Source organism: Dermacentor andersoni, chromosome 8, assembly GCF_023375885.2.
Source record: "Dermacentor andersoni chromosome 8, qqDerAnde1_hic_scaffold, whole genome shotgun sequence".
Lineage (NCBI taxonomy): Eukaryota > Metazoa > Arthropoda > Arachnida > Ixodida > Ixodidae > Dermacentor > Dermacentor andersoni.
The window spans coordinates 102,834,774-102,853,620 of NC_092821.1; the positions used below are offsets into that span (position 1 = coordinate 102,834,774).

Here is an 18,847-nt window from a genome sequence, read left to right on the forward strand (position 1 = left end):
ATGTGTAGTATTGGTGGGTGCGCTCGCCGTGTGCCGTAGGAGAAAAGACGACGGCGAGCTACTCCGGTGCAATCTCGTCTGAGCCCGTCTAGCGCGGCACTACGTTTCTACAGCGAAACTGCTTATGGCTAAGGTCTGGCGGATCTCGTCTCCGTGGACAGAGACCAGCAATTTATACTCCTCTCTGCCACCGACACCCATTCCCCAAGTCTTGTGCACTCCTCGCCACAAACGCAGTCTCTCTAAGGACATTACGCCATAGCGTGGCACACGCACTTCTGTGGCAAGCTGTGCGGTGTACTAGAGCGCACGCCGTGATCAGCGTAGCCGCGCTATTATAAAACGCCATTCTCTCCATCTATAAATTGTTTTGTGTCACTGCCTTATGACGCAGAGATCGCCTTGCTAGGTTTATCAGTTGCACTTTGGACTCTGCATGGGCAGGACGTGTGTTATTCGATCGGAAGAAGACCAACTGGAATACAATGAACGTTGGCATGTGAGGCCGCCCATGCGGCTGTACGCAGTCCGACAACATCGAGTGCTGGCGAACCTCCTCCCAAAGAAGAGCGACTCTCACATGCCTAGTGCCGACGTGAGCAAAAACATTGGTGCGAGTGTCACCGTCGACCGAATACCACCGATGATGATCGGGACATGGAGGCGAGACGCAACCGCGACGCATACCACGCCGTGCAAAATGCATGTCGTCGCCATGAGGTCCCACCATCGGAACGTTTCCCGTGTGCGACGTCGAGGTTCGTAGACATAGCAAAACCAATCATAGCACCAGCTTTGCTCGACTTCCCTCTTAACAGTGTGAAAGGGTTCTGAATTTTTTAATCACGGTTTCGCCATACTCTCCTCCTCCGCTTTAAACCTCATGGCTCCACTGCACCTCCCGTCTACACTTTCCTCCATCCGCTCGCTTCACTATCGCCGTCTTCCCCTGCTGCACTCCCCGTTCATTCTTTCAGCCTCCGCTGTGCTTCGTCTCTCGACAACGACGCGAAATGCAGGAACGGGTGCCTAAGAGTTGCGCTTTAAAACTTTATTTTCCACTAAGCCAACCAGCTTGTATTAGGGTTTTGTAACGACTGGAATAGATGAAAAATTCTGCAGAAATAATGATTGTGGGTTAACCATGAACGAACAAACGAATCAGAAAGGCGCACACGAGAGAGCGAGAGAAAGAGAGAGCAAACAAAAGAAAAATTTCTTGCCGAGTGCGATTGCAATCAGAATCGCCGAACACGTGCGAAATGGCTAACAAAATCTTTCACGTTAAATTTATTAAAATGGGACGCTATTTCATAGGTCTTGAACATCGAAATTTTGAGATGCGTTCACATGGAGCTCTCAGCAGTCATCACGCAACATAGAACGCCCTAATTACAATTTCTTATAGGAGTACGCTTGTGAGTACGCTTGTGTATATATGAGTGTGTATGAGTACGGTTGTGTGGTCTTACGAAACTTGATAATATTGTAATCATTGCCGGTTACGAATAAATTTTAGCTTGTCTACTGAGCCAAGAAACATCATTAGCGTTGATTCAATTCTGCTGAATTTCGAAGAACATAAAGCTACTGAAAAAGATAGCAAGCCGATATCACTATAATCGTTCGAGCAATAGTATCGGGATGTTTTATTTACTCGGATGCTTTTCAACGCTACCTTCCAACTTGGATATTCTAGTGGCATTCCGAAATTTATTCAACAGAAGTAAGCGACAATGAAATAATTTAGCACATTCAGAAGAAACAGTCTAAAAGTAAATGCAGAGGAGACGTGACGAAATGGTGAACACTGACGATGATAAATTCGTTTATAGATAATCAACATATTCAGTTAGTAACCTATTAATAATGTCGCCAATAACATGTATTGTACGATATGCTATTTTGCTGACATAGTTACTGGTGCTTAAGCAATAATTGATGGCAATGCATCAACATTACGTCGTCCCTCTATGACGTCCCGGATTCACGATTTATAATGCGTTGACCACATCATTTCAAAGTGTTGTGCAGCAGTTCACTCGACAGACATCCTGTCTCTTCGCTGAACGAAGGGTATTCTCTCTCTCTTCTCTCTCTCCGCATGTGTATATTTATATATATATATATATATATATATATATATATATATATATATATATATATATATATATATATATAGGGAGATAATACCATCAACTGCCCTTCCCTCGTCGAAGAGGTGCACTACATCAGTTGGTAGCGAGGAGGTCGAAGAGCAAAGCCCAGGGGTATAATATCATGATTGCCGTCATTGACTTGATGGAGAACCTCATAGGGCCCGGTGCAGCGCAGGAGCACCTTCTCTGACAGGCCAACGCGGCAGCATGGGGACCATAGGAGGACAAGAGAGCCAAGCACAAAGTGCACACTTCTCTGTCGGCTGTCGTAACGCGACTTTTGGGAGTCTTGTGAAGCTCTGAGTTGGTCGAGGGCAAGTTGACGAGTTGCATGGGCTTGACCAACGACGTCGCTGGCGTATTCTGTAGGCGACGGAAGGAGAGTCTCGAACGGCAATGCAGCAACCTCGCGTGCAATCATGTATCAACCGTTCCGTAACAGTATATACAAACATTTAGACCGTTCTAAGCTCTGCCATCCTCTCTCTACCTCTGCTACTTGAACGGCTTCCAACGCTCCACCCACACAAGCTTTTTTTTTTCATTTCTGCACTTCTAATGCTAAAGCTATAACATTGCCTAAGACAAGTGTACATTTCATCAGAACGCTCGGGCGTAGGCATTGCGCTGTCGCTAACAAAACGCAAATATCAAGCGTTTCCTATTTATTTGCATGTCAGGGCACGCAAATACTTAGTTTGATGGCAGAAGTACTTGAAAATAAACAGTCTCAGATGAAAGCTAGGTCAATTAGCAATACTGCAGGAAATCTGGTTATCGTGCTACGGTCTCTCTTAGATATTGTCCTGCTGCTCATACGTTTTCCTGGAGTTTCTGGTTTCGCAAATCAATTGTTGAGACGAACAGTCCAACAATGCATGAACCACAGCTCATTTCTGCTATTTATATGTACCATGAATCATAACGTGGCTAATATGTGTAAGTTTTGTGCGATGTGAAAAGCTCACTCACCGAATAAAATTGACTACAATGGCACCGAGGCCTAGGCTACTAGCGCCAGTATGGATTTCTGTGTCGGCGTACTCATCGAAGTGGGCAAATATCAGTGGTGACTGCATGCATCGTTTCAGTTATTCAAATGTGTTGCCCTGCGGCATTTTCCACTTTAACTCGACATCCCATTCAGTTAGATGTGTCAGTGACTCAGCGATGCGCGAAAAGTTCTTGACAAAGCGCCTGTAGTAGGCCCAAAGGCCAAGGAATCTACGCACTGCCTTCTTGTCGATGGACTGGTGGAACTTGCGATGGCGACTGTCTTCTGTGGATCGGGGCAGACTCCTGATTTACTGATGACGTGGTCCAGTAACAGAAGCTCATTGTAAGCGAAGCGGCACTTTTCCGGCTTCAGAGTGAGCCCTGATGAACTGATGGCCTCTAGTATTGTCGCAAGCCGCCTAAGGTGATCGTCAAAATTTCCGGCGAAGACGACAATGTCATCCAAGTAAACAAGACTGGTCTGCCACTTCAGCCCTGCTAACACAGTGTCCATGACGCACTGGAACATTGCAGGCACCGAGCACAATCCGAATGGCATGACCTTGAACTGGTAGATGGCGTCTGGCGTGATGAAGGTGGTCTCTTCGCGATGTCTTTCGACGACTTCTATGTGCCAGTAGCCAGACTTGACATTCATTCACGATAAATATTTAGCACTGCAGAGCTGATCTAATGCGTCATGTATCCATGGGAGGGGGTATGCGTCCTTAGTGATCTTGTTCAGTCGACGATAATCTACGCAAAAACGTAGGCTTCCGTCCTTTTTCTTCAATGCGACAACATGATATGCCCACGGGCTGTTAGACGCCTGGATGATGTCGTCACGCGGGAATGCGTCAGCTTGTTGTCTTATAGCTTCACGTTTTCGCTTCAAAACTGAGTAAGGGCTTTGGCGGAGTAGTCGAGCGAACTTTCGGTTATTATGCGATGATTTACGACTGGTGTTCGTCAAATTCTCGATGATGTGTATCTTTGTATCGTCGACGCAGGCTTTTGAGCTGTTACTGCTTAATCATGGGGAGGCTTGGATATATATCGCAGTCTGGTTCAGGAACTACGGTCGCCGGGGTAGATGCGGCGGAACACGAGAGGACAAACGCATTGCTGGTTTCCAGAGTTTCCTCGATGTATGCAATCGTCGTTCCTTTGTTGATGTGCTTGAACTCCTGGCTGAAGTTTGTAAGCAACACTTTCGTTTGTACTCCGTGCAGTAGAGCCATCTCTATTGCGACACAAAATTCGCGGTCAAGTAGTAGAGGTTGCTCACCCTCAATGACAGCTTGTACGTCTGCAGGTGTTTTGGTTCCGACTTAAATGACAATGCTGGAGAGGGGTGAGATGCTCACTTGATCTTTGAGCACCCTCAAGGCGTAGTGACTACGACAGCTCTCCGGCAGTATAGCTTGAACGTTATCGACTTCGGCTTCAGGTTGGTGATTGCGCCGTGTTGGTTCGGTACGAAAGGCTGAGAATAACGTCTCGTGAACACTGTTGAAGGATAACGAAGGTGGCAAGGCAAGTTCAGTGTTGAACTGTAATTATTGCGGCGCAGATTCCAGTGTGCATTATTAAGTGTCCTCCAGCAGTCCGAATTTGAGGACCTTCCTATGCAGTCTTAACCCTCCTCAACTGGGCTGCGATTTGTAACTTATAACTGAGTAGTCAGCTGCTGTGTTCGTTCAATTTAATATCTTGGCGTTTTTCCTGACAGTGATTCATCCTGGAATCCTCATTTCTCACATATTTGTCAAAAACTTAGCACATTGTCTTGTGTTTTGTAAAATACTAAATTTTACATGTCATTGTCTGTCCGAAAGCTTGTAGTAAATGCCTTATGCTATAGTGTAATCCGGTATGGGACATCTACATATGGTCATGACACTCAAGGTTGGGTAAAGCGGGTCAATTCCATCCTTCGTGGTTTTCTGAAGCATGTTGCATATGATGTCTCCTCTAAATTTGATGTGTTCAAACTTTGTGTTTACCTGATTTCAATTCCTTGCTGCTAGAAGTTGTTGTCTGAAAGCATGTTTGGATAAGCCATTATAAAATCCCTCATGTGCCTATTCGTTGCCTTAGACCAAAGAATCTTTGTTACACCCCGCTGTAAGACTAGATACTGTCGAAGACTTCGTAACCAGTATGTCCCCGAAATGCTTAATTTACTTCCCCAAAGCATACAAGACGCGAAGACGAAATGTGGTCTCAGAAAGGCTCTTAGACACATTAACGCGGGATCGGAAGCCTGTCGTGTGTTTTTCTTGTTTTTTTCACTGTTATCTGCAAACTGACAACGTGTTACTCATGGCTCCTGACGCTGTCTGCCAGGTGCTGCCGTTCAAGCCCACTGCGGCTTTGGCAGACCCGATTCTTCCATTGTATTATACGCAAGTCATGAATAAAATATTATTAGTAATATTATTATTAGTGCTGCAATGTTCCAGAGTAAGCGCTGGGACCCGCGTGTCTTCCACAAAGTTCTACACTATGTGCGTCACGCATACATGCAATCAGATTACAGAAGGTTCGGTGACAGACAGCGGATGGAACCATCGATAACATTTCAGAAACTTCTCATACATGCAGGTGCGTCCTGGGCTGTGCGATAACATTTCCTAGGCGGTGAAACGTGGTCACTCGATAAAGATAAACAAGCACACGTGTCAATATCTTATCTTGTGTATAACTCTACATACCTGTTCCCGTATTCTGTCCGGAAAATCATTGTTCACGCACTTGTGTACAGCTGTCTCAGATATAGAATTACTATATCTTATCACTATTCGTTCACTTGGCGCTCAAGATTGAATTCTATCCTGAAATCGGTTCTGCGAAATGTTGCATAGAATCAGACCATCCCTCTAATAATAATCTATTTTCTTTTTTGCAGTTGCCTTCATTTATCGCATTATTTTTTTTTCAAACTGTGTTTGTGAAACAGTTTTGGAACTGTGATTTTCTTTTTCCTTTTTCTCCTGTCAGACCACTGAGACACTATCATACGTTCACTAGCCCGTGGTGTTATACCAGCATTGGTAGTTGTACCAGAAAATATTATGTTGCTAACCTTTTTATTTCTTTATCCCCTGAAATGGGCTTGGCCACATCAAAATGGCACTCACACTGCACCTCAGAACCAAATATTCGTTATTTAACCCGTGCCATATTTTGATTCCTTTCGTTTGGTCTGGATTGGTGTGTATCTTCTGTAGCTTGCTTTTGCTCATAGCTCGCTTTTCTTTTGTGCACTTTGGTGTTGTAGCCCCCTTTGGTGCTGTAATTTGCTTTTGTTTTGTGGCTTCCTTCAGTTTATAGCTTGCTAACCTTGCTTTCTTATGTTTACGTGTCGCTAACTGGTGGGTACAGCCCGACAAGCCTTCATGGCTTGGGGTGACTTGTTTTTGAATTCGTACTAGTTTGATGAAATAAAGCATGATGTGATTATTATTATTTTAAACGCTTACGCATGCTTGTACATATAAATAAAAGCATTTAGTGTTCCTATTTGTTACCTAAATTTGTAGTCCCGCCCAGCTTTGACTAAAATGTGTTTCAAAAGCAATAGTGCGCGACGTCGGGACATGCAATCTATGAACAAAAAGAAGCATAATAATCACGAAGAACATTGGGCTATGCATTCGACTAATAGCTCGTAATATCAAATATATTGTCATATAATTCTAGCTCATATTCATCTAGCTTTACACCGACTTAAAGTAAAAAACAAGCTGTATTTTATTTAATAGTAATACCACTGTGATCTCGCTTTTAATTGACACATGCGTAGTATATTGCTTCCCTTGCTTGCATTTACAGGACGAAGAAGCTTCAGGTAATTTTGGTAATTAGGTAATTACCTAATTTAGGTAATTTCCAAAACATCGCATCTTCTTGCATAACAAATTTTTCATTGATTACCACTGAATAGTGAATTTTAGGGCTGTCGCTCTACCGTTATCCTACTAGGACAAAAGAACTGCTGAGCTCTTCGAACGCCGTGCAGTGTTATGCACTGAAGGACTTTGTTATTGTTTCTCCCCAGAATATATTGGTGGAAGAAAGGACCGAGTAATATGGTACTGCGGCTGATAATTGTACTATATACATCCGAAATATTGCAGATCGCGGCATGTAAGTGAAATGTTTTATGACTGAATTGGGGGGGTAGTGCGGGTGTTCCTATCTTATTTTTCTACACCAAAACTGTTCTACTTATGCTCATATGTAAGCATAGTAAGGAATGATCAGCTCAAATTAGAAGGACTCGCTCACTAAGAACAAAAAAAGGACTCGCTGACTAAGTTGCAAAAAAAACCATTACGGTCATTCAATGCACGCATTGTAATCGATCGGCAGGAAAGTTTCACGATATAATTATTTTCATTCTGCACTAATAAATGGCATTGAATCCTTTAACTAAATTTATTGTGCTACTGAATTATTAAAAACTAAATAACGAGATCTTGGATTGGCGAATTCTGAGCCATTCCTTCAAAGAGTGGGGTCGCACTGAATTCTTTTGAATATGTCAAGTATTAGGAACATTCCCAGGGATTTTTCCATTTAGCAGGCAACAGGAGGCCCTCCATTTCTTTATAGTAATGTTACAATGGAAAGATGTGTTCCTGCATTCGTGTGCCTTCCAAGGATTCATGCAAGAAAAAAAACTCATGTAGTGTTGCTGGAGTCTGATATTATCACATCTGCAAATCTCGATCGCTGTGGACAAGGTAAGCATTTGTGGTTCAACAGCGCCATTTTGCTGCTATTCGACTTGCTCATGAATTCACCCACTCAAGTGCCATTTGGGCGGACTAGTCAAAGTGCCGTATTTTCGCACTTTCACGGCAATGCAATGTTTTCAGTAGGATTATGCACCTACGTACTCAACTACAAAAGTCGATTTATTAACATTCAAATATTTCACTTCGCAACTCCGTCATAAAATTATTTGCTACAAACCATGTACAGTATACCATCCGTGGGAAGGTTGCTGTTGGCTTTGCGTCTTGCTTAACTATTGAGCAGCACCTAATGATTGCACATTACTGTGCAGTCATTAGGTGCTGCTCAGCAAGCTTCGTCAAATGGCGGCAGATGACTGCTGTACTGCATCAAGCGTTCCGAAAGAAGTAATTTATCTGCTCCAAAACTGCTCCAAAAATGCTATTGTGGCTGCTGTTAAACTGCACCAGAACGACAGTTTTCCTGCTCCAAAAGTCCCTCCGAATTCTAAGCTGGCTGGACCATGCCTGGGTAAGTAAATAGATATTGGGTCTTCCGATACCATCGCATATGCGCAGTGCATGCCATTTCTAGCCAGCTCAATTGAGCTAAACAATATTTCATTGGACAGTTGATACCCCAAGAAGCAGACCATCTGAATTGCAATGACATGACTGAGTTTTAGCGTCTAGGGAATATTTTAAATAGTCATATTTCTCGTAGTGCTTCCCTTGAAGATATATTAGGTCTTGAACTAATTTTTAGAAAGATCATACCTGTTGTACTTTATAGAATATGTATGTATTCACTGTCATCATGCTTCTTGCTTGTTCAAGTGTTTTTTTTTTTCTTTAAGTGCAGACTTCGTAAGGTGTAAGGAGGTGTTTGTGCATTGAAACAATCGACGTCACGTTCAGATTTTGCGTCTTATGCACCTTAGACTAAAAATATTTTCACTGTCATTATCTTTTCAAGTCAAGTTCTTTGACGACACCACTAGATTTTTTTTCTTAGGCTGTGTGTACCAACTCGTGAATTGTTCCATAATTTATGCCACACATTGTGTAATCCAATAAACACATACTTAAAAGGTTCAAGCGCTTCGTTTTTACAGTTTTTTTCATTGTCACACCACCTTTCCTTCTTTCTTTTGCTATCACACTAAGGACTGTGCTGTTTTCATCATTAAATGCTTTTAACTCCCGTTGTCGGCGACCTTCAAGCGACCTTGAGTCAGAGGCCAAGAGGTCAGAGCCATTATCCGGGCACTCAATACAAGAATACAGCGAGAGCATCTGGCATCGTAGCGAGAACTAAAGGAAATCTTCCGCACAGCCAGTTTAAACCTAATAAAATGCGTCTCTGGCCCCCGACGCTTTGCCGGACCACATTACATATGCTAATAACTTCCCATACAAGTCACGAAAATATTGCTTCAGATTTCTTCCTAATGTTTGTTCATAATACCATTCAAGCTGTAGCTTCTGGTACGTTGAAGCTTAATTGGTCATTTTCATTCGCGACGATCAAAAGCGAGATACAGGTCACCATACAGTTCATTGTCATCTTTAGGCGCTGAGACAGGGAGTAGCCTGTGGTCTTTTCAACGCCAGCGGTCCATGACTTCCGTCGAAAGGGTCTCGCTCCACCTCAAGAGAAAGCGCCAGGCTGTGTGACCAAGCCGGCACGTCCAGCGCACCGCAGACCCCTACCTAAAGCCGCAAATTTTAAGACAATCACTTCAAAGAGACAAGAACAAGTCGCGACAGACGCTGAACTTGCTTTGCTGCACTGTTTGCAGCAAAAGACGCCACATGGACCCAATTGCTGCGCGTCAATGTGACAGGAAACAACTGTGCCCATGCGGACCAGTGTACAGTATGGCGTGCTGTAGTGTGGAGGGATGTGCTGTTATGAACATGCACTACAGGGATTTTTGCAACTAGTACCACCTCCAACGAATCTGTTTTGCGGGTGGCCATATCATGCTTACATCTACTCTGGATTTTTATGTTCTCTAATAACTTGTGCCTTTCTCCTTGTTAATAACTTACGTATAAAATTACATGATAAACTATTTTCTTCTTTGCATACTCAAAAAAGGTTCCCAAATAGTGATAAAATTAAATAAAGTTATTGATGTTATTTTGGCAGATTTGCTTCCATTGGTATGTGCATTATGCTTTTCGCACTCTATTCGTTGTGTATGAGCATTGTCAGAATCACCTGCTGTGTCATTTTTACTTCTTCTTTCCTTTCTTTGTGCATTATATCTTTTTCCAATCTCCTTCCGCAAAGTTTTGCTTGTGCAGTGGCTCACTTTATTGGTATGGACGAAACACCTTCGTTTTTTTATTAAGTATAAGTCAAATGTGTACCACGGCATATATTTTACTTAACTCGTTTTAAGCATCCGCACTGCGGTGAGGTGTAATAATTGGGCCGTGGATATTAGTGTTTTTAGAATGGCAACAACTTATTCAAGAATGCAAGAACGTTCAGAGTTGTCTTGCTTTCTAGGTGTAATTCCCAGTACTATGAGACTCCCGATTATTGTAATCTAAGTAATGATAACTGTGTTTTGCGTTTCTCAACCGTGTATGTGTGCTAAAAAGAAAATAGAAAAATATATTTTTCTGCAGTAAACTGCAGTGAATGATTTAATGCAGTGAACTGCTCTCATTTCTTATGCAATATGGAAATCGGTGTTGAAAAAAATTATCATATGGACTCAATCACACGTGCAGATACGCCGGTACCTGCCACATCACTAAAGCGAAGTGCCATTTTGTTAGCCAGCAAGCTATTCAGCTCATTCGATTCTTTCAGCTGTATATTCACATACGATCGCCTTCATGCTCGTTTTACCCTGTACTCTGTTGCTGTTATGAATCGACATACCTGACAGGTGTTTTCTTATTGTAAGTTTTAAAGTACTGGCAGTTGAATGTGTCAAAAGAATAGAAATAAAACTTTATACCACTTAAAAACTTTTACTTTGCGTGTGTAGAAGCTGATGTAACATTTAGGACTGCATTAGATAAAAAAGTCTTGAAAAAGTAATACCTTGGTTTTCTACAACAGGTTTACAGCACATAAAAACATTGTTAAGAAAACCACGTTTAGAAGACGTCTTGCAAAACGTGTGATATCCCAAATTTGGCGTTGGATAAGCTGGTCTTCACGATACTTTCAAGACGCTTTGTGACCTTCAAAAGGTTTTGATAACATGCCTTCACTAAGTCTCTAATATCTTGCCAAGATGCCTTGAAGACGTCTCGTAAATGTTTACAATGATTTGCAAGAGAACTTCCCAATATTGCTAAGACGTATTGTAGACTACTAATGGACTAATGTGTATTCAGTAGGCTATAACGATCGTAATGTGATTCAATCGTACTTACGTCGCCATTGTCAGGCCACCGTTGTCGATGCGTCACAGCCCCTGAGGTGTTATCACGCATCCGTTGTAAAACTGTCGTTTTGATGTCGTCGTCGTCCTGCCGTCATTGTAATTGCAGCGTAGTCAGCAGATTGTGATGGTACCGTCGTCCTCACGGAATCCACGTCTACGCTCGGGATCAACCCATTGAGCTCGTGCCATCGCCATAATAACGCCTTTGCGGCTGTAAGCCTGAGTCCAATCGTCACAACTTAGCCGTCGTGATACAGTCGTCGTCATACTATAGGCGATCTTGGAAAACAAGTGCACTGCCAAAGTGGGCCGATAGCGGAGAAAGCTTACGTCGCATGTATCCTAAGCATCGGAAGTCCAAAAATGACCACCTTGGATTTTAGCTACACGTGTCTTCAGCTATACGGCATGCCGCCATATTGCTTGAATGTTATTCGCACTTCATCGACATTCATGCTAGATGGGTTCTGCGTCCATTTTTAAATATATACGTTGATGTAACTGAACACAAGAAATAATAAATTAAAGGGCGAAGAACTGCACTTGATTTTTAATCATGCACAGTATGGTATCACTTGACGCCCCTACTTAATGTGGACCTAAAATAAACAATCAAGTTTCTGTCACTCTAATGATTTTATTCCGGAACCATATTGCGATGTTATCGAGCAACAGGACATGTTGAATTGCAAGGGAAGCGGCACAAGGAGCCGCCGTAGTGGGTCTCTCCACAGAAGGGATATAACATGTGTACCCAAAGGCCAATTAGGTAAGCGAGCTGGCGGTCTTCCTTTAAGCCAGGGACAGTTTAAGCATAAAGCAAAGACACTTAAAAATATATGAAAAGTAATTTGATTGTTTGAATGTTCATAAAGCACATAAAATATTTAAAAAGTGAGTTAGTACCTTGTAATGTATTGCCGCGTTTGATTTGTCAGGCGTTCAAACGAAAAAGTTTTCGATTTGAAAAGTACAAAGCATGCACCTGAGTCCCCCATCCTATCGTTGGTGTGTCATATCACGCAAAAAATGCTTTTAATGTTTGTTAGCGTTAATTCTACCCAAATTGATGCCCTTGCTATGCGCTAAAGTCATTGATTCTCATATCTGTAAATGGTGAATTTCCTACTGTGACCATTTTTGCTTACTGATTGCATCAGGGAAATGATTTGTTTTTACTACAATCTTTAGACTGACGAAGGAATGATTGTCAGCTCAGGCAAGCAAGCAGAAGCACTTTCATACCTGTTTATTGCGTTCGGTCCGCTTTTTTGTGCAAACGAGGTAGTCTTGTGCGCATTCAACTGGCGCTGGAGCCTCCACGAGCATTCTTCAGCTCCTCTACACTGATGTACAGTAATGTGGAGCGATGCACAGTATTGCAGAGTAACAAAAGAAGACACTAGCAGATCCATTCTGCGGAAAGTAAGAGTTTAGACTGTCGGTGAACCTTCAGTCGAAAGTCGGTCGGACGTAACTGTGTGCTCTATTGGATGTGAAAACCCCATACGTCCAGGAGGATCGCTCCCAACAGTTTTTCAGTGTGCTGCTGAAACACCTATAGATATAAGCAACCATGGTGAGAACACTGAAGTACCTCTTAATATCTGTTCAACACAATAAGCAAAATAACACCCACGCAAAAACATCTATCGTTGTTGGAGACGTCGCTCAAACGGCGCAGACGTCATATTGGAAAATTAGACAACTCTAGAGGAGCTTATGTGTCTTCACTGCTGCTGTAGTTAAAAAAATGTTGCCGAGCCGACCAAAAAGCAAATTTAGCATTATTTCACTGAGGAAGTCCTAAGCGCACTGGAGGCTAGCTACAGCAATACCTCCAGTAGACGTTTTATTTTTCCGCACTCCCCAATTAGCGGATGTTTGCCAAGATGTGAGCGTTAAGTAGTCATTTCAGACTACGCATAGCGTTGCTAGGAGAAGAATTGCAGCGGAAATGCATCCCATAAAAAAGTTTCGATGAAACTCATCCATTTATACGGGTGCAGTAACTAAAGAGATAAAAAAATTGGCTAACCACTGCTTACTCTTCCTAAATGTCGTCACAGTATCGCAATTGTCGTCCTATAGTTTGAATGCGCCTGGCTTTCTTGCATTGTTCATTCTTCGAATAGTTTCTCGACTGCAAAATTAAGAACCAATACACGTCACCGCAGCATTTGTCTCCTCTGCAGGGATTGTACACACAGCAAAATGCGCTTCAAATATTTTATTTATTTATTTATTTAGTTATTCATTTATTTATTTATTTATTTACACACACTGCAGCCCGTTAGGGCTATGGCAGGCGTGGGTGTACATGCGAGGAAAACCGATTATGATATGCAGAAACAAGAACATAGAAACCTAAAAATGTGAAGGAACTATACATCAGCGATAGCATTTAAAAATTGAGAAATGGGTAACAAACGAACTTGGGCAGGTAGCAATCCCGTTGTTCAATCATGCAGGGGGAAAAACTGTATTTGAAAGTGTTAGTGCGTGGATAGAGTGGTCTGATATTAGAGGCATGATAAGCTCTAGTTGAAGTCGGGCAAGCAGGCATTAAAAGGGAGGGATCTGATAGGTGACAAAGAGAGTTCTTATAAGAATAGGAAGTCTTCAGAGATTCTATGTGCCGCCGTCTAGAAAGAAACTGGAGGCTTAATTGCGTAAGAGCAGCTGACGGTGAAAAGTCTTGGTCGAAGTGACATTAAACAAAATGAATAGCCTTCCTCTGGACCGACTCAATGCAATTAATTTCCCATTGTTTATACGGGGTCCACACGGAGGAAGCATATTCTAAAATTGGGCGAATCAGTGTTTTGTATGCTACTAATTTAGCGTCCCTCGGAGCAGGAGACAACGTCCGGCGGATGTAACCAAGTTTCTTTAACGCTTTACTACAAAGGTAATATATATGTTTAGACCAAGACAAGGTGGGTGTAAAAATAACGCCTAAATATTCGTATTGAAAAACTCGTGTTAGTGGTACACCGTTGCATATATAATCATAATATACGGGCATGTGTCTGTTAGTAAAAGACATAAGAGTTTTATCAAAATTTATACTCATTTTCTAAGTAGCACACAAGTCACGAAATGAAACAAACGAATCTTTAAGGCGCTGATGATCAGCGAGTGAGTCAACTGGGCTGTACATAACACAATCATCTGCATAGAGGCGTATTTCTGAAGTAACTTTGTCTGAAGGTCGTTAATTAACAATAAAAATAGTAGAGGGCCAAGTACGGATCCCTGTGGGACTCCTGAGGTGACGTCGACTACAGACGAATCCGCAGAATCATAGCATACGAATTGGGAACGCAAAGAAAGGAAACTGGAAATCCAAGACACTAACTGAGGGTTATTTAGAATATTGTGGAGTTTCAAAAGCAATTCATAATGTAGTACAGTGTCAAAAGCTTTGCTAAAGTCAATGAAAATGGTGTCAATCTGATTACCTAAGTCGATGTTATGGGAAAGGTCATGAGTGAACTCTGTAAGTTGTGTTACAGTGCTAAAACCACGCCTGAAGCCGTGCTTAAAGCTGTTCAATAGGTTATTATTTTCGAGGAACAGTATTATATGCTTATAGATTATGTGTTCTAGTATTTTACATCAGGTTGCACTTAAAGAAATAGGCCTATAGTTAGATAAAAGCTGCCTGTCACCAGATTTATATAAAGGCAGTACTTTAGCTCTTTTCCGGGAAGAAGGCACAACGCCACTATTAAGGGGCTTCTGACATATAATGAACCGATATTTAGATGTTCATAGCGAGAATCATACTAAAAAGGAATTCGGAATTCCATTAGGGCCGGCTGGTTTTTTAGTATCTCAGTTTAGTATGAGATTCAAAACACATTCTAGGCTAGTGTTCATATCATCAATTGCATATGAATCGTTAGTTGCAAATGTTGAACGACTGGAACTATCAGAGGCGAATACTGAGTGAAAATATGTATTAAACGCTTCTGAAATCTTTAATGGATCGTGAACAACACTGTTGTTGATTTTAAAAGATGTGGAAGAAGAAGAGGCAGGAGATATGAAAGACCAGAATTTACGGGGGTTAGACTTGAGCAGTTTCGGCAAGTGAACATGATAGAATAAATTTTGATAGAACAAGCGTAAAACTTTGGTTATGGATTGTGGCTGGTTCGTACGTGTAACCCGTCTTGGCAAAAGTCAGTCGTGAGAAAAATCAAATCCAGTACTGCGTCACCATGCGTGGGATTGTGAACGACCTGCTTTAAGCCAAGAGATAACGAGAATTCAACAAATTTCCTTTTTAATGCATTACCATGATCAAACAGTGAGAGAGACGTCCAGTCAATTCCGGGAACATTAATATCACCCAGTAAGACGAAATTTGAGGAAGCTAAATTCTCTTGCAGTAAAAGATGGTCGAGGTTGTCAACAGTTTCCAAGAACTATTAGGGGGACGATAGAAGACGCATTTGTTTAAGAATTGTTTACCGTAGTAAAGTCTACAGCAGACTGATTCTGTGTCTAGCGGAGAGAAGAGGACTTTGAATTTGAAATCCGAGCGAAAAAGCAATGCAACACCACCACCTCTTTGATTATGGCGATCATTTCGCACGCTGACGTAACCTGGCGGTGTAAACTCCGAGTCATGAATACACGCATGTAACCATGTCTATTCTATTCTATTCAAGAATATATTTTAACAAATAGGATGGCAGTAGAACCAATAATAATTTATTTATTTATTTACCAGAGTAGCCAAGCGCCTTAAATAGGCATTACAGTGGGGGGAATTACATAAAATTGAAGACAATAAAGGCATGATATTATAGAACATCACAACATATTGTTACGGGGATGTTGGGAGTATAAAACTGCATTTACAATGTATATACAAGGAGAGTCAATTGGGTTAAAATGGGTGACTAGTAACAACACGCAGCAGCCAGCGTCTCGCGATCTTCTTCGTCCTCTCTGTCTTCTTTCCCATTTCCATAACTGGACCTCCGGGTAGCACCGTATAGGCGAATGGTAGGCGAATAACTGCGAGCAAAGTATGGTTTCAGCAGCGAAACATGCACGACGTCAACAGGCGGCGGACAGGAGGGTAAGGAAACTGTAACAGCGTGACCTCGTAATTGACGTCGTTAACTTGACGTAGGACTTGATAAGGCCCTGTGTAGTGAGAGAGAAGCTTCTGGGACAGGCAAACCCGACGAGTTGGTGACCAAAGCAGCACCCAAGTAGCCGGGGCGAACGGAACATCGCGATAGGATCGATCGTAACGCTATTTGTGCAGATGCTGCGAGGCGAATAAGCGAGATCGGGTGACGACGCGCCATGTCAGCGCGATAGATGACTTCACGAGCGTACTCAGTAGCAACACGGGCCACACAAGGTGGGGTGGTGTCAAAGGGCAAAGTGGCGTGACGACCATACAAAAAATAAAAGAATGAATATCCCGCGATGTCATGTCGGGCGAGTTATGCTCGAATGTCACGTAGGCCAGCGTGGCGTCCCAGTCGCGGTGATCGTTGAAAACGTACATGGACAGCATCTCTGTGAGCGATCGGTTCAGGCAAGTATGGGAGGGGTAGTCTGGGAGGAGTAGTCAGGAACCTGATGAGAGATGCGAGCGCGTGAGCTTGCTCAGGGCCCCATGAGAACGGCGTGTTCTCCTTTAGAAGATCTGTCAAAGGCCGAACAACGTCGGCGAAGTTTTTGACGAAACGGCGAAAGTAGGAACACAGGCCGACGAAGCAGCGCACGTCAGAAGCAGAAAGTGGCACAGGGAAACTGCGTACGGCACGAAATTTTTCCGGTTGTGGTTGGACACCGGATGCGTCAACGAGCTGTCCCAAAACAGTAGTCTGATCGCGCCCGAAATGACACTTCGTGGAGTTCAGTTGAAGGCCGGCTTTTCGGAAGACCGCAATAATGGCAGCGAGACGAGTAAGGTGGCTGCCGAACGGGGGAGAAAAAAAACAATAACGTCATCAAGGTAACAGAGACAGGTGGTCCATTTGACCCTTGCAGAAGAGAGTCCATTATACGTAAAAATGTCGCAGTAGCATTGCATAGGACCAAGGGCATGACTTTGAACTGATATAAGCCATCCGGCGTGATGAAGGCCGGCTTCTCGTGGTCGAATTTATCAATGGAAATCTGCCAGTTTCCGGATCGAAGATCGGTGGACAAGAACTATTTAGCTCCGCGCATGCAGTCCAAGGCGTCATTGATGCGTTGTAGTGGGTATACGTCTTTTCTGGTGGTCTTGTTTAAATGGCAATAATCGACACAAAAACTCCAGGTACCATCTTTCTTTTTTCACAAGTACGACAGGCAAAGCTAAAGGGCTGGCTGATTGTTCGATGACCCCTTTGCGGAACATTTTGTCCACTTCTGATTGGAATACTCGATGTTCAGCAGGCGATTCACGATAGGGACGCAGACGAATAGGATTCGTGTCTCCAGTGTTGATACTGTGGTGAACAGATGTTTGTCCTAAAGGCTTGTCGCCGAAATCAAAAATGTCAAAGTACCATTCGAGGAGGTGACGTATGGCCATGGCCTGTGCAGAGGTGAAGTCAGGTGCAATCATCTTCGCCAAATCATCCGTTAGGGAAGCACATCTGTGAGCCGCAACGGGTGCTAAGAAACCGCTCTCGGCATTCAGAATTTCAATGTCAAAGTCAGAAGTATTAGAAACTTTGGCCTAGAACATGCCGGCTGGAAGCACTTGAGAGCACAGGCTGAAATTTAGAAGCGGCAGAACGACGCGGTTAACAGTAATCGCCAACAGCGTATATGGAAGAGCAACGTTCCAGTTTAAAAGCACGTCGATGATGGGGCGAAGGACATATTCACCGTCGGGAATCTGTGGTTGTGCGGTCAAGGTGACGTAAGTGACTGCCTCAGCTGACAGATGCACACCTTGAAGTGAACACAAGTCCGACGGAGCGGTGCTCGGAGCATCGGCGACTTGAGGCAGTTCCAACTGAAGAACGCCGGTTGCGCAGTGGATGAGAGTGGAATGATGGGAGAAAAAATCCAATCCCAGGATAATGGCGTGGGGGCTGTTGTCGATCACAGTAAAGAGAACAGAAGTATGGCGGCCAGCTGTACATATACTCGCCGTACACATTCCAAGTACAACCAGCACGCCGCCATCGGCCACACGAAGCACTCGGGCAGCTGCTCGGATGAGGACCTTCTTTAAACGTCTTTGTACGCTTGCACTCATCACAGACACGTGGGCTCCAGTGTCGACGAGTGCTTCTACAGGTAAGCCGTCTATTTTAACGTCAATTACACTTCTCTTTGTGAGCACGGACAGAGGATTTGCTGCAGTAGTGTGCAATGCAGCACCACCTCCGAGGGCTGCATTTCTTAGTTTTCGGAAGGGTGCGGCCAAAAGCCACGTGCGATGAAAGGCGACGTGGCTGTGGTGAATGGGAAGATGGGCGACGTGTTGGCAGTGAACGAGACTGGTGTCCACGTAACGATGGTGAGCGATTGTACCACGTGTTCCCAGCATAGT

The 18,847-nt window shown here is 43.2% G+C and overlaps 1 protein-coding gene across 1 annotated transcript in view; it reads left to right on the plus strand.

The window, feature by feature from the left end:
* LOC129384353 (uncharacterized) overlaps positions 1 to 18,847 on the plus strand; it is a 49,312-nt gene that overhangs the window by 634 nt on the left and 29,831 nt on the right. Inside the window, exon 2 of the mRNA XM_055069725.1 lies at positions 7,219 to 7,307. Within this exon, the coding sequence (XP_054925700.1) occupies positions 7,250 to 7,307 (58 nt within the window). The 5' untranslated portion in view covers positions 7,219 to 7,249. The remainder of the gene's footprint in view (positions 1 to 7,218; positions 7,308 to 18,847) is intronic.